General features: G+C 37.5%; 1 protein-coding gene across 1 annotated transcript; it reads left to right on the top strand.

Annotated features, from left to right (window-relative positions):
• The first annotated feature begins 7,799 nt into the window (after positions 1-7,799).
• On the top strand, positions 7,800-15,927 carry irf6 (interferon regulatory factor 6). Its single transcript, XM_028003273.1, has 8 exons — positions 7,800-8,010; positions 8,341-8,523; positions 9,860-10,055; positions 10,134-10,226; positions 10,314-10,580; positions 12,558-12,950; positions 13,555-13,673; positions 14,902-15,927. Exons 2-8 carry the CDS (start codon positions 8,350-8,352, stop codon positions 15,130-15,132), a joined length of 1,473 nt encoding a protein of 490 aa, XP_027859074.1. The 5' UTR covers positions 7,800-8,010; positions 8,341-8,349; the 3' UTR covers positions 15,133-15,927.
• The last annotated feature ends 311 nt before the right edge of the window (positions 15,928-16,238 follow it).

Genomic DNA, 16,238 nt, shown 5'->3' with positions numbered 1-16,238 from the left:
ACTGTCCGGGAAAACGGCACACCGTTCAACATCGACTTGAAATAAAAACTTAAAATTTGAACTTGTTTTTGCTTATCGACAAGATAGAAGGAAATTATCTGAAACTCTTATCTTGGGTGTAGAGTAATACTGCCATTCATGTCGTAAAGTAACTCCACTCAAGTAAACAACTGAACTTTATAACTTAGGCTCAGTGATGGGTGTGATGTTTATCATTCTGTCCTACTTATTGCGCTCTGCGTTGCGTTTTATTTGGATTTTATATCATAGACAAATTAGTGCTGCAGGGGAGCAAGAACACCTGGCTTGTTGTGAATAAGAATCTGAAAAGTGTGGCATCTAGATTCAGTTCTCCACTGATCAAGCTTCTACCAACCTCTAACATCTGATAAAGCATATTTGCAAAATTTGACTAGGAAGACAGGGCCTGTGAGCTTACATTGTTAAGCCTTGCCACAGGTTCTCAATTGTATTTACTTCTGAGCTTTGACTGGGCCATTCACACATTTCACTCCAAGCCATCCTGTTATGGCTCTGGCTGTGTGCTTAGGGTCACAGTCGTGTTTGAAGCTGAGTTTCGCCACAGTGAAGTCTTTTACTCTCTCTAACAGGTTTTATTCCAGTGTTATCCTTTAGTTAGCTTCCTGCTGAAGAGAAGCACACCCATACCGCACAACCAAAGCCTTATCAAAGTTGACCTCAGGTAAGCATGAGTGGGCGTCTCTGTGTTGGCTTTGTGATGAACCAGAATATAAGTCACCCACAGATCACACACGCAATTTTTACTTTTTTATTTCTTTGTTTTTCTTTTGCAACATTTTTAATTTGTGACACAAAAAAAGTTGTGGTTTTGTTTTTTGGTCTTTGCTGTTGCTATTACTTACAACTAAATATATTCAAAACAGAAGGAAAATGATGGAAGAAATGTTGGAATATTTTGATGTACAAAAGGCAGCAGATTTAATTAAATAAAAATGTTTTTTTTAATAATTGGCTTTTTAGCACAACTGGACAGTATTGGTTCCAACACAATAAAAGTACCGCTAATCAGACAAGAGAATACAATATGTAAAGATTATGCAAAATCGAGGATAGAACTGGCCCAATAAAAAGCCATGAGGGATCCCACAGCAGATTTCAAAAAAGCATTAGAAACCAGGAAGTCCATAAAACAGCATTCATATCCCATTGCTTCTAAGCGGTTATGGTTTAAAACACAAGTCTCTCTAAAGTGTTTGGAAAGATATAACTGTACTGTTCCCAAACATCTGAGTGTTACAGTTGAGAAAGTAAACAAAATTATTTTCAAGAACGAGACAATTATCAATTTTCTGCTCTCCTCCGTTTCATTTATTCTGCTGACTTTCTGGTTTGCTTCTAAATGTCATAGTTTTGTTAACACATGGACAAAATAGTTGGCACCTCTCACATTAATGACCAAAAGAAAAAAAAAGAAAAAACAATGGTCACTGAAATAACTTGAAACTGTCAAAAGCAATAATAAAAAAAATACTTAAAATTGAACAATGAAAATCCGACATTGGTTTTGAATTTTGGTTCAAGCTAATATTTAAAAAAAAAAAAAAAATACTATTGAAGCTTCCTTTCATTTCTAACATGACCTGATTTACCAATAACATTAAAAATCTGATCTGGTCAGAGAGAGATGACATGATGAATTTAGGCTCCATATGACTGTGAATTACATCAATTGCAGATATTTTATCCAATAAAACCATAATTTAAATCCGTTTTCTTGATTTAAAGGACAGTTTGACTGTACCACTTTCCACAAAAACAAAACTGAAAACAGCAGTGACTTGTGCAGTCTTTACAAGGATTGGATATCTATATATTTTTTCATTCTGTTTGGTTATTTTATTATATAATAAAGTAAACAGCTTTACTCTGCCTCTAAGAACTGGATGAGTGGTGAAGTTGTCATATGCCGTGCTTTGTATGACACAACAGCAAGGCTTGTTCAAGTATCCATGGTGTCCTCTTTGGTCTTTACAGTCACAGTTTGTCTTTCAAGTTTCTCCGTTGCACCTGAACGTGGCTGTCCTGCAGACAAACCCCACTGGTCCATCCAGTTTCTCAGTGTTTCGTGGGAATCATTTGTGCTGTGTGGAATAAAATTTAAGTAATGTTCTGCAGGCATTGCTAGTGCACCTGCTTTTCAGGGCAGAAGACGCTGGCATTTTAATTTCTACTGACTCCTCTACTTGCCTTTTACATCTTGAATTTTTTTGTAAATGTCACATATTATTTTCCCATAATCTTTTAAGGCAGTTTGACAAAGTCGATAAACATTTCATGATATTTTATTTAAATATGGCAGTGTTCTAACAAAACAGCAACTTCTGCTTTTCAGCTATCTGCTCCTGCAGTCGTTCAAGTTATACCCAACCAAATCTGAATACAAGTATAACGATGTCAACAATATTTAAATCTGCGGTATAACTTTTATTAAAAAAATATGTTTTTTGCATATTTGTTAAAATTGTCACTATGTTGTGACAGAAAAATATGGGACAGATAACTTGGGATAAAAATGGAGTTCCTCTTCTTTCTCCTTATCTACCTGCTGTCATCTGAACACAAACAAGTGGGTATTTTTTATGCACAGCAGGACTGAAAAGTGCAGCATGCATTCAAATTGTCATATGCATATATATACACATATATATATAGCTTGAGGTAGTAAGAGGACAAAAGCAGTAAGATCAACAAGCTCATAGTACATGAGATTAATTCAAAGATCCCCCAGGGTTTTATTAAAACCTGCGGCAGGCAGTAGTGTAAAAATTAAACAAGGAAACAAGATATTTTTGCATTCCATGACGATGAGCTGCAGTATGAAAATAGAAATGAAACCATAAAAACAAATTGATTGCACAGAGGAACGTGTGGCAGCTCAGCTACAGTGTGCTGCTTTTGCACGTTTTATTCCAAGGGTCAGTGTAGTGCAGAGCTGCTTCCCTGCATTTGCTGTCACTGTGTTGTGCAGCTGCTATCCTACACATGAAGTCTGGTTATGTCTTTTAATAATTTGTCATTTATTGCTTATCATAAATTTGTTTCTTTGTACAGTCATGGTTATCTGTAAAGTGTTTGGCTTAAAGTTGATTATTTTATTAAGATCCTGCCAGTGTAGTTTATCACTGTGTGTTTTAGTTGCTTCTGGATCCATCTTCAAAATTACAGATATTCAAATTAAATTCATTTCTTGTTCTTTTTTGAAAAAAGCACAATATCTTAGAGAAAAATTCCACTTTTGCCTGTCTATACGTGTGTTTTTTTTGGCACAGATTCTTAATAAAAAGTGTTGATAATTAGGGGTTTTAAGTGAGCGACAAAGTAATTCATCATTTTGAGGGGAATGGATTCATGGTTTTCACAAATGAAACCCAATTATTTGAAGCCTTGTCATAGATTCTAAACTGGATTTAGGTCTGGGCTTTGACTAGACCATCAATATTCTTTGGTTTAAACCATTCCATTGTACATGTAGGATAATTGCTCTGTTGGAAGGTGAAACTCAACACCAGTCTCTTGTGTTCTCCAAGGATTATTCTGAATTTAGCTCTGCCTATCTTCCCATCAATCATAGCAAGCTGTTCCTGTCCCTATTGAAAAAAAGCATTACCACAGAATGATGGTCCCACTACCATGTTTCGCAGGACTGTGTTCGGGTTGATATGTAGCTTTAGCTTTCAGCCACACAAATATGTGCCACTCTGTGTTGGTCTATCACATAAAACCCTGATAAAAAAACATGTACATTTGTTGCTGTAAAGTGCAGCACTGAGAATATTATGAAGATACAAATATATAAAATAGAGAAACACCCTACAATTATAAACATGATTCAGTATTGCTACAAAATCTGAAAGCTTGTTTATTAAATGAGGCACCTTGCCATGTTTACTCTTACATTTCTGCAGGTAGTATACAAGAAAGAATTTGAATTTGAACTTATCAGATCAAATAGCTGGCTGTGTAGCAAGAAAATATGCAAATATTTGAGACATCATGGCTATTTATTTATATACTTACAGCACTGTTTTTAGCTTGTTCACCACCAAAGGTGTTATGGCAATTATTACACACACTGATGAATGATTTCATGACGTTTGTGTCAGATAAAGATGGATTTACAGCTTGAAACAAAACAGAAGCTTATAAACACCTGCAAGTGAAATGCCTGCAAATGTATAACTATCTTAAGTTTCGCTGCTACTCCATTATTTCAGTAGGGGTGTTGATAATTTAATCAGTCATTAGTCATTATCTTGCAAAAAGATAATGGTTTTCTTCTGCTCACAGGCTCCCATGTGACAGGAGTGCACGCTGCATAATCCACTGATGACACTGTTTACTCAATTTATATGCATGTGAAAAAAGACGAGATTTACTGGAGAAAAACAGTCTGGTCATAAGAAACGCAAATGCATGACTTTAGCATGAGAACATACCTGACAGTATCCTGACATCTGCTGGTGACTCTTTCATTCAAGCCTTCATTCAATGTTCCAGATTTTCTTTTTATTTATTACAGTAAATTTTTTTTCATGTATAAATATTCTGGGTTTTTTCAGTGTCTTTCTGAGCTACAAAGGCCAGGCCTGTTTTTGTGTTCCTGTCTTTAGTATCTGATTTTGTTGTTGTTGTTGTTGGTCAACTTTTCCCACCTAGAGGTATTCCCACTGATACCTCTAGCTGTAGCTAGAGGTATCAGCAGAAATTATGGCATTTATTTATAGATTAATTTGATCTTGTTTTTAGTTTTTAAAATATACAGCTCTGGAAAATGTTAAGAGACCGCTGCCCTTCAAATATTGATTTCTGAACTGAGTTAAAACATGAGCATTGTTGTGTCTAAATGAACATGAACTTGTTTTCTTTGCATTTTTTAAGGTCTTTTTGTTATATTGACCATTTCTCTTTTTCTGCAAATAAATGCAACATTTTTGCTTGGAATTTCAGAGACATGTCAATAATGTATAGAATAAAAGCGAAATGTTCATTTTATTCAAACATTTACCTATAAAGAGTAAAACCAGAGAACTGATCATTTTGCAGTGGTCTCTTCATTTTTTTTCCAGAGCTGTATATATTAGTAGTTACCAATTTTACAAAATTGGAAAGATAAATAAACTTAAGAATTTCATTAAGCAGAAAGAGAAATTACTCATGTATGCTTTTCATCAAACAAATTTTAATATTGTTAAAGCTATGCTTCAAAGATGCAAAAGGTTTATTTTCAAGATTATGATTTCATTAGTTTGTGTAAAATGAAGCCATCTATCCTTACTGCTTCATGTTTGTCAATAGCATCACAGAGACATGGCAACAGAAACTAAACATGGAGATGCAGAGGACACGAGGGGCAGGCTCCGCAGGGTGTCAGGGTGTGGTTTTGTTATTGTCAGCCTGGTTTGGCTCCTTCTACTCACAGAATCATCATCCAACATCCGTGTGCCACTTCAAAAAGCTTTCGTTGTTTTTCTCTGTAGTGGAAAATCCCTTTGTCCCTGCCAGGTAAGGCAAGTCAGCAATGAGTAATGCTTCTTTTCCTAAAATATGAAACTAAACAAACTGAAAACTGACAGACATTTAAAAGTAGTTTGATAACAGAGGACTTTTGTTTCTGTTTCTGAGCACATTTACATACAAACACAAACACGCACATGCAACATGCGTACAAAGAAGCAGGTCCCATCAGGCACAAATATGCAGAATTACAATTTATTCTGGAATGTGGGTGACACATTTAATTTGTTTTCTTAATCTTACTTTTTTTATTATTGCTTTATTTGTCACTGGTTTCCATGGTTCCCTCCAACCGTTTGTTTGTTTTTGTCACTTATAGTTGTTATGGCCTTAGAAAAATAGACTCACGCACACCTAATATTGCTCACATTATCATTTTAGAGTTACAGAATTTTAGTAAATCTGATCATGTTTAGCCAATCTAGTTTGTTGATATGGCACTAAGTTAACAAGTGTCATTTCCAGGCATTTTACCAGTCAAACAAATCCAAATCAGACCCAGAAAGGTGAATCAAAACAATCTAATTATACAGAAATATTCAATTACAGTTACATTTCTATTCAACATTAATTTAAAGTCAAATTCAGCAGTTTTACTGTGATTGATAGCTAATGAATGCCCAAAACTGAGCTTCTCAAAACATTGAGAAAACATTTTAACTACCAAAGCTATTGGGATATACAGTTTATATTATATATATATATATATATATATATATATATATATATATATATATATATACGTATATATATATATGTATCCCACTGCTTCTGCCATCTTTCCTTCATATTTTGCTTAATAATAGATTTGATTTCTTCTTTGCTGAATGGTACCAATATTTCAATATAACTATTTTTTATATATCGCAGTTTAATATATTTTTATATATTTTATATATAACTATATTTGTCTGCCAACTCATTTCCTTTTAATCCTACATTTGATGGTACCCATGTAAAAATACCTAATAAACCCATTGCCTGAATTCTATAAATTAATAACTGAATCTCTAATAAAAGGTTTGGTCTACTAATAGAATGATTATTTTTTTAGGAATGTAATGATGAACTTGAATCACAACATAGTATACTTCTTAATGGACGACCTTCCTCAATCCATCCTAAAGCCAAAATGATTCCCATCATCTCTCCTGTATAATCCATCAGTAATTCTTTTACATTTTTTAATACTGAATTCTGGAACAATGAATGACACCCCATTCTTCTTCTTCTTTTTTGTTTTATGGCGATTGGCAAACAACTTGTAGGTGCATTACCGCCACCTTCCAAAACCCCATTATTGCTATTTGAGTATTTTGAAGCATCTGTGTAAACCTGGAGATATCCGTAGTAGTTATTGTCTAAATATGATTGTACTGAATATGAATCTGAAAGGTTTTCTTTTCCCCTTTTCTCCAACAAAGTAAAATCATCAACACTATTAGGATATAGAGACAGATGAACTGGTGAAAAGGGAACTGTTTGGCTGATATTTATATAAGATAAAACAAAGACTTTTATAATGTTTTCTATCTCCCAGCCAAAAGAATTTTAATTCTTTTTTCCCCTTTTCCCAACTAGATTCTAAAAGAAATGGCTTAATTACCTCCTCGTTGTGTAGATCAGTTCTGCAGAGCCTTAATGACCTAATTATTCTGTTCAGGTGTGGAGCAGCAGAGGCACCTGTAAAAGTTGCAGAACACCAGCCCTTGAGGACTGGAGTTTGACACAGCTTGTCCTTAGGTGAGTGTGTGTGCATGTTTGTTTGTCCTCTGGCTGCGTTGTTCTATGATGATCTGGAGAACTTTCCAGAGTGAACTTTCCCAATAACAGCTGGAGATGGACATGATGACAACTGGTGGCTGGATTATTAAGTATTTATTTTTTTTAATGTTTTTAATAAAATGTTAATTTAAAAAATAAGAACTGTGGTATATATAAAATTGTTTTACTGATCGGTTTGTGTCAGTTGTCGCAATTTAGTAGCTGCGATACTTAAAACAAAAAAAACAGCATGTCAAGAAAGGAAGAGCACATATTTCTGGACTTACTCATGTTCAGATCAGGATTCTCTTCGTCTTGGACTGAAACGCTCACATCCTGTCCGCTTGTTGTACATCGTGACAACCCAACTCCGCGCTGCTCAGAAAAGGTGTGTCACCGGCGTGACGTCACATCTTCTACCTGAGTTTCGGTGAGGAGGAGGAGGAGGAGAAGGGGTTTGAGGGCCGAGCCGAGTGAGGGGGGAAAAAAACACACGCGTATCGGCTCCTCAACGTTTTTTGGGGGGGATAAACTTTTACGTAGTTATTGTTTTTCACCGGCCTGCCTCGTCTGAGTTGACTTTACGTGGAGTGGGTCTGCGGGAGTTTGGACCCGCACACAGGAAACTGACGGCTTTCTTCCCAGCTGCCCAACAAGGAAGGCTTGCTCCTACTTCCTGCTTCAGCACAGGTACGTTTTGTCGTTTTTACAAAACGCGCTTCATTTTTATGTACTGTCAGTTTTCTTGCCGCATTATTACTGCTCGTTTAAAGATTTATAAATCTTTTGGAAGTAAATCAGTTGCACGGTGGTAACAACTTAAAGGCCTCCCTGTCGGTCAGAGGGAAGAAGCCAGGCAGCTTCCAAACGTTTGGAAAATCCGGATTTGCAGGATTTGTGTTGTTGCATTGTGTGGTGAATTGGCAGTTTAGAACATTACACTCATAATAGGGCGGACCGGCCGATTTATAGCTAACTGTGTGTTTTTAAATGGCTCTAATTATTTTATTCTGTATTTAGTCGGCCAGGATGGCGGTCACCCCTCGGCGCGTCCGCCTCAAGCCGTGGCTGGTGGCCCAGGTGGACAGCGCTCGGTACCCGGGTCTGGTTTGGGTCGACCGGGAAGTCATGCGCTTCAGGATCCCCTGGAAACACGCCACGAGACACACACCTCAACACGAGGACGAGGACACCATATTTAAGGTAAATATTTATTTGGATTAAATTGTCTCAGCTGAAGGAAAATCAGTTTGAAATGAGAGGATTTTATCTTGGAGCCCACAATTTTATATTTTTATCATGCTTGATATGTATGCTTGTTTGCTAATAAAGATATGCCACGTTTTTTTGTTTGTTTTGGGGTTTTTTTCTTTGTTTTTTTTAAAGCTGTAGTTTCAAGCAAATTAGTTTGTTGTTTAGACGCCCCTCCCCCACCTGCTGCTGTGACTGCCAGTCTGCTGGCTGTAGGAAAGTTCCTGCCAATTTCACTCCGTTATAAACACAAATTCGAGTGTCTGGAAATGTTTTGGTTTGGAAAACATGAACTGTTATTGTTAGTGAGCCAAAGGAGCATGTCTCATCGCTTACAGTAGCAGCAGTGGGGAAGCAGGACGGGTGATTTAAAGGTCTACCTCGGCCTCTCATACCCAGATAAGTTGCATTTTACATGAATAACAATGAGCTTTGAGTAGCTATTTTTTAAAAAATAAATTAAAAATTAATTCTGTGTCCATTTATGCTCTGGATGTTGTGCCAGCTTGTATCTGTAATATGTATCTCAACATCTTAAATTGTGTTCTACTTTTCTCGCTGTCTGGCAGCTCTATTTAACAAAATGTTTTTGTGTTTGGTGCAATAAAGATATGAAAATTTCAAAATTCAGCAGGTTAAACAAATAAATGTAAACATTTTCACTATAAAAACAGGCACATGATATTGTTTTAAATGAAAGCTTTTTGCATGTGTTGTATCTTCTGTGAAATATTTTCTGTAAATACACTTAAGCTGTTTTTTTTTTTTTTGTTTGTTTGTTTTTTCCTGAAAGTTATCATGTTGTGATCTATTGCAGGTTCATGAATAAAACCAGTGATGACTTAATGCATGTCTCTAACAATTAATTGTCGGCATCCGTCACTACCAATTATTTAAAGTATTTTTAAAAACATTTGTGTTTTATAAGGTTTGATTTTGATAGTACCTCTGTAAAGCTACCTGAACCCAGATAAAAGTGATCAGACATAATCACTTCTATGTCTGATCATACCGATTATGTTTTTATTACATTTAGATTATTTAAAATGTCATTTTTATAACGTTAAAAACAAAAGTCTTCTTTAATTTAGTTGAACCAAAACTTTTCCAACCCTTGCGTTTATTTTAACCAAAAACATCTCTGTTGCACGTCTTATGCTTTTTGCACCTATTGCAATCAATGCAACACCAATCAGTGAATATTTACACAGAATGAAACGTTCTGGAACATATAAAAGTGTACATGGCGCAGCGTTATTGATCTCGTTTCTCTGACTGCTTCATCCAGGCGTGGGCTGTGGAGACCGGGAAGTTTCAGGAGGGAGTTGATGAACCTGATCCCGCCAAGTGGAAAGCCCAGCTTCGGTGCGCCCTGAACAAAAGCCGGGAATTCAAACTCGTCTATGACGGCACCAAGGAAGTCCCCATGAATCCCTTAAAGGTATACGATGTCTGCGACATCCCACAACCCAACAGTAACCAAAGTAAGTACAAAGTTCTTCAGATGTTTTAGAGATTTTCATTGTTTTCCATCTTTCAATGTTTATTTTTTTCCCTGATAGCTCCTTCAGATGCAGGATCACATACTCCCTATGATGAGGATTTTGGAGAGGATCCCGACACGCCAGAGTCTCTTCCTCCATATCCATCCAATGGTGATTGCTTACACCCTTTATATTGGTACAAATATGTGGAGGAATTGATGGGAAAACAAAGAAAACGATTTATCTTTCCTCTTTTAGGCACCAGTCCTTCTCCACTCCTTTTGTGGTCTCCAATGGGTTCCGATTCTTCCATGCAGCCTTCCAGCTGTCCACCTTCGAACGAGGTCTGGCCCAAAGAGGAACCTGGTAAAATCTGGCCCAAAGAGGAGCCCGCAGATGTAGAGATGCCCCCCTCAAACCTGGATGAACTGCCCCCGGCCCCTCTGCCCGACCCCATCCTGCAGCCCTCTCCTCTTTCTGATATCTTCTTGGCCTCTCCGGAAATGTGGATCAGCTCCCTCCCAAGTTAGTGTGAACAACTTTATCTCCTTGCAGAAATCAACTTTTTGTCACACAAAAATTTGTGCACTGAAATTTGTTTTGAAAGTTTAGCTGCAGAATTCGATTCCAAAACAAACAAAAAAAAAATGTGCAAAATGAGGTTTTAAAAACTGAAAAGGGCATGAAATGTTGATGCTTTTCTGGATCAGGTTCTCCAAAACAGATGGAAGTGATTTTACTATTAGTAAATGATGAACCATGTCTGGAGGCGTCCATCTTTTTTTAAATCATCCACTAACAGGTTAACTTTGCCATATCATCTCTTTGTCTGGTTTTCTGATTTTTACCATCACATTTATGGTAAATTACTAAACTATCGCAGTTTAATAAATCATTTGCATGTATAAAAAACGCATTGATCACACAGTCATTTATAGACTTGCTAAAGACCCAGTTTCCAGACCTTTGGGAAATCAGCTGATGAACATGGAGAGTTGCATCTGTGCTTTTACAGTCCCTCATTTTACTGTTTGCTTCATTTGTATTTTGAAAAAACTGGAACTGCAGCCTCAGGGTACACAGTTGCGCGTCGCCATGCAGAAGTGACTCAGCTTGTAAAAACCTGTTGAAGTGTTTTATCATTCAAAATGATAAAGGTTTTCCATCTTGATCTCCACTAAGATCCCTTTGATGAATGCAGATCGCATGCAAGAAGGAGATAAGAACTTCTGCAACCCCACTTTAAAAAATAACTTTTTATTGCACTTCAGTGTTTCAGATCATAAAGTAGGTTTTAATATCAGAAGAAAATACCCCAAGTAAAAGCAAATGACGTTTTCAAGCCAAAATTATCCTGATGATCCAAGACTTTTGGGAAAATATACGATAAACTGAAGAGACAAAAGTATTTTTGGAAGTTGTGCATCATATCTGGGTAAAATCAGCACAGTACTCCAGAAAAGTGTGATGATTTGGAGCTACTTTGCCTTAGGACCTGGGAGTCTGGTCATATTTGATGGAAGCATAAGTTATGCATCAGAAAATCCTTTAGGAGATTATGTTTTTTAGCTTCAACTACAGTAAGAGTAGACAGCCAAACAAAATGTAAAACACAACAGCAAGCCAATCGCTACATAGCTAAATGAAAACTAAAATTTGAGTTTTATTGTCATAGTATATTCTTTAGACTGGTCAACATGCTCAATAACACATAAGTTTGACCAAAAGGAAAATCAACAAAAAGTTGTTTCAAAGCAAATGTTTTTTTTCCCCCAGCACTATATATCTAGTTTATCCCAGAGGCTGAAGCTAATGCACAGTCTGTGAGATACCATAGAGGATCTTTGCAATATTAAACCATCTCCAGTTTAAAAATCTTATTCTTGGTTATGGCGAATGTTGTTGAATCCTTCAAAGAGACTGTGACGGGTATTGTATAAAATAAATTTTTTTAGCGTCGTATCATAATCATACCTGGAGTGTTGCTTTGAGTTTTTCATGCATGGTGAGAAATCCTTTTATCTCCCATAGCAACCATTTTGGTGCAAAACCACTTACTCATACAAGGTGAAGCCTATTTACCCAAATAGCTTCCTGCTGAGCTTCCACCCGTTCCCACTCCTTCCCCTCTCAGCTCCTCCAGACTAGCAGTAGCAATTGGTAAACACCTGGTGGAACTGCATGTCTGCTGAGTTCATCATGCAAACTATTTCTCAGTCCAATGTTCCTATGAATGGATGTCCAATGTTCCTATGAATGGATGTAAATGACATAATGAGGCGCGTTGTTGTGATGACGTGCTGAATGCAGGGAGTCGGGAAGAACAAGACCTTCTTAAAGAGACAGCGGCCCAATTTAAAGGTGTTAAACTGCAAAGTCAAATTTCTTTTAAATCATGTTTGATAGATACAGCATTTTTATAACTGAAGTAGTAACTTGATTGTGCCATTTCTGTGCTTTAGAGTGCAGGATCTCTAATTTTCTGCCCGTTGTCTGACCCAGTGACAGACTTGGAGGTCCAGTTCCTGTACAGAGGGAAGGAGGTGTCTCCTACCGTGACTGTGAGTAACCCGCAGGGTTGCAGGCTGTTCTACGGGGACCTGGGGCCCATGGTCAACCAGGAGGAGCTGTTTGGACCCGTGAACCTGGCACAGCTGCGCTTCCCGACCACAGAGCACATCACCAACGACAAGCAGAGGATCTTCACCAGTCGGCTGCTGGATGTGATGGACCGAGGTCTGATCCTGGAGATCAGGGGCCACGATATCTACGCAATCCGCCTCTGCCAGTGTAAGGTGTACTGGTCGGGCCCCTGTGCTCCAAACCCAGCTGCGCCAAATCTGATAGAGCGGCAGAAGAAGGTCAAGCTCTTTTGTCTGGAGTCGTTTCTCAGTGGCAAGTACAATTAAGTTAAGAGTACAGAATATTAAAACAGTGAGAGAATATCTTTACCAAAGTTAAAAATTTTAAAATGTTTTACTTTGGGGTCATCATTTAAACTTTTCTAAAGTTTAATACAATATTTTTACCATTACAGGACAAATATCAATGTGTGTCATCTGCCCCTACAACCTATAGCTTCCACGAGGAAAAGTGGTAACAGATTAGATGCGGTCTAAAAAATATTGAAAAATATGTTGAATTTAGTTATTTTCCAGTTTTGGACAGACTTTATTTCCCGTTTCTTTGTCTAATAGAGTTGGATTGATTTGTTTGTCCATCCATTAATCAAGCCAGCATCCATCGTTCCATGATTGATTGAGTTGTCCTCCTACAAATTTCTATCATCCATTTATAGATCTGTTCAGCTTATGTTTGTTCATCTGTCCATGGATTTTTATGATCCATTTATCAATTTTCCATAGTGAAATAAATGTAAATCTGGGCTGCAAAAGAATTCAAAGTTCTAAAAATGTTAGTTGTGTAGGAACCCTGTGATGAGGTTTTAGAGTGACATCATAACTATGGTTTGGTTTCATTTCGTTTTTTTCATATGCAGGTGTTGTAGCGCAGCAGCGTGGCCAGGCGACCAGCCCTCCACAGTTTGAAATCAGCCTCTGCTTTGGAGAGGAATGGCCCGATGGAAGACCCAAAGAGCGAAAACTCATCATGGTCCAGGTGAGAAATACAGGAATTTAACTTAATAGCCCAAACTGATAATATACTGTATAATTCCTATTTTTTTACTTTTTAAATAAAGAAACATTCAGAAACTACAATCACAAAACCACACTATTTTGATTTCATAAAAACCCAGTAACTCCTCACTTCTCCTCCAGCCACTGCTCTGCTGTTCATGATGAGGCTGGTGTTTGTTTTTCTGGATTACCAGCAGATCTTGCTGTGTTTCCATGCTTGATTTGTTTAAAAGGAAGTTATTCCTTCATACACCTGGAGTGTTCCTTTGAGTCTTTCATGCACGTTTGACAAATCCTTTTATCTCCATTGCCAGCCATTTGGGGTGCCTCATAAACAACTACTTTAAGGAATCCGATGGTCTTAATAAAGGTTCATTGATGTGGAGTGTCAGAACGAGTAAGAGCTTCTTAAAGAAACAGAGGCCGATTTCAATGCATCACACTGCGAAGTTTTGCAGCATTTTTATAACAACTTAAGATAACAGTGACTAATGAATAGCACCATGTACCTGGAAAATACATTACACCATTCTACTTTCAAAAGCGAAGCAAACCCAGAGCATCATAGATCCTCCACCATACTTACCAGGCACTTTGCTACATATTCATCTTTTGTTTTACATCACTCACCTGGAGTGACTGTTGCTGAAAACCCCAGTCTTAGTTTCATCTCACCAAAGTTCAACTTAAATTTCCTCTTCAGTTTTGAAAACCACATTTATTTTTGTGATGGGACAAAAAAGTTGTTTTTTCCTGGTCTGTCTTCCTGATGACATGCTGTCAAGCAGTCGGCACCTAGAGGTTATGGAGAATTGCTAATTTCATTTGATATGACAGTACCTCTCTGAGGAGGAGCTGTGAAGGCGGCGCTCCAGGCATTTTGCACAGCTGAATGGTTGCCATGGGAGATTAAAGGATTTCTCAAACATGCATGAAAGAATCAAAGCAACACTCTAGGTGGGTTTTTGATGGAGGCATTATAATATGGTGTAAAGTTAAAAAAAAAGTTTATATTACATAATACTGCCCCTTTAAAAGTTTCTCACTGCAGATTAGTTTAAAAAAAAAAAAGTATAGAATAAATCAAAAACAAAAATTCATGATGAATGCAAGAGTAAATGCGTCTTTGCTCGTGCAGACTGGAATCATTTAGCTGGTCGGCATCCTCTGCTTTCGTCTCTCACTCCTCTTGTTCCTCATCCTTTCAGGTCATTCCTGTGGTGGCTCGGATGATAAGCGAGATGTTTTCCGGAGACAACAACCTTTCATTTGACAGCAGCAGCGTGCGCCTGCAGATTTCAATCCCAGATATAAAAGACAATATAGTGAGCCACCTAAAGGAGCTGTACAGCCTGCTGCAGAACCACCAGGGCCAGGAGGGGTGGGCTCTGCCCCCCAACTCAGGCCTGAACATTGCCCAGGCTCTGCAGACTCAGTGAAGCTGTGAACCAACTATTTTATACAAATCATCAATATTATTCACCACTGCAGGGTTTTTTCCCCCCTCTGTTAGGAAACAAGTACTTGTATGTAATCCTGATTAGAAGTGTGCAGAATATACTATAGGATTTGTGTGCTGTTCAGCTTTTGCTTGTAAAACTGCCCTACACTGTAGTGCATTAGTCTGTGCAGGTTCTGCAGGCCAAAGTCCGCCTCGCTGCAGAGGAATATTTATCATAGTTAATCAGTTACAGATATTGTTCAGAGTTATCTCTATCTACATCAATACGTGATGTTCTGACAATACGAGAGGCTTATGAAACTGATCTTATTTGCTTTTCTGTAATTCAGTTTTACACTTTTTTTTTATAGAAAAATACATCCAGCAAGAGATTTCTTTTTTCAGAAAATAAAACTGTAGATAAATGTCAATAAGAGTAGGGATGGATATGGATTCTTCTACAGTGCCCATAAGAATAAATGGTCTACATATGGTTCCCCTCTTTTTCCTCCTTTGAATTAAGTTAAAACGTTTTCTCGTGGGAACATTAGAGTTTGACCAGCTGCTTGTCTTCTGGCATCTCTTTTTCCATATGAAATGTTGAATATTTTTGTACACATTTTAGTTTAGCGACAGATTGTATCCAAGCAATCTGTGGCTAAACCCGACAACATTCAGATGCATTAGTCCTTTTCTTTGCACTTTGGGGTGCTGAAATGTTTTATGATCTGCTGAATCTATTTACCCTGTGATTGCATGTTTGTTTTTATCAATAAAAGTACTGTTAAACACATTTTTATGATTACCATCTTACTTTTGATTGGGCTCCAGCGATGACACATGCGCAGTGGAAAAAGAAATTAGACTTTAACCATGATTTACTTTTACTGTTTGTGTGGAGAGCTGCTCTTGCATGAGTTTGTGCTGCAGCTGACTGGCTGGTAATCCAGAAGGTAAACTAACGTCGAAGCCTGAATGTGTGCTGATGTAACACAGTTGGCAGTGCAAGTTTCAGCCCAACATGATGTAATGTGTTTGAGCCCAGAGGCAACACCAGAGCTGAAACTAAACTCAGTCGTTCATTAGTGGTGGTAATTTTTACTT

The sequence above is a fragment of the Xiphophorus couchianus genome, chromosome 20 (assembly GCF_001444195.1).
Source record: "Xiphophorus couchianus chromosome 20, X_couchianus-1.0, whole genome shotgun sequence".
NCBI lineage: Eukaryota > Metazoa > Chordata > Actinopteri > Cyprinodontiformes > Poeciliidae > Xiphophorus > Xiphophorus couchianus.
Note: the sequence above shows the minus strand (reverse complement) of the source record. Positions and strands in the feature narration are given on the sequence as shown.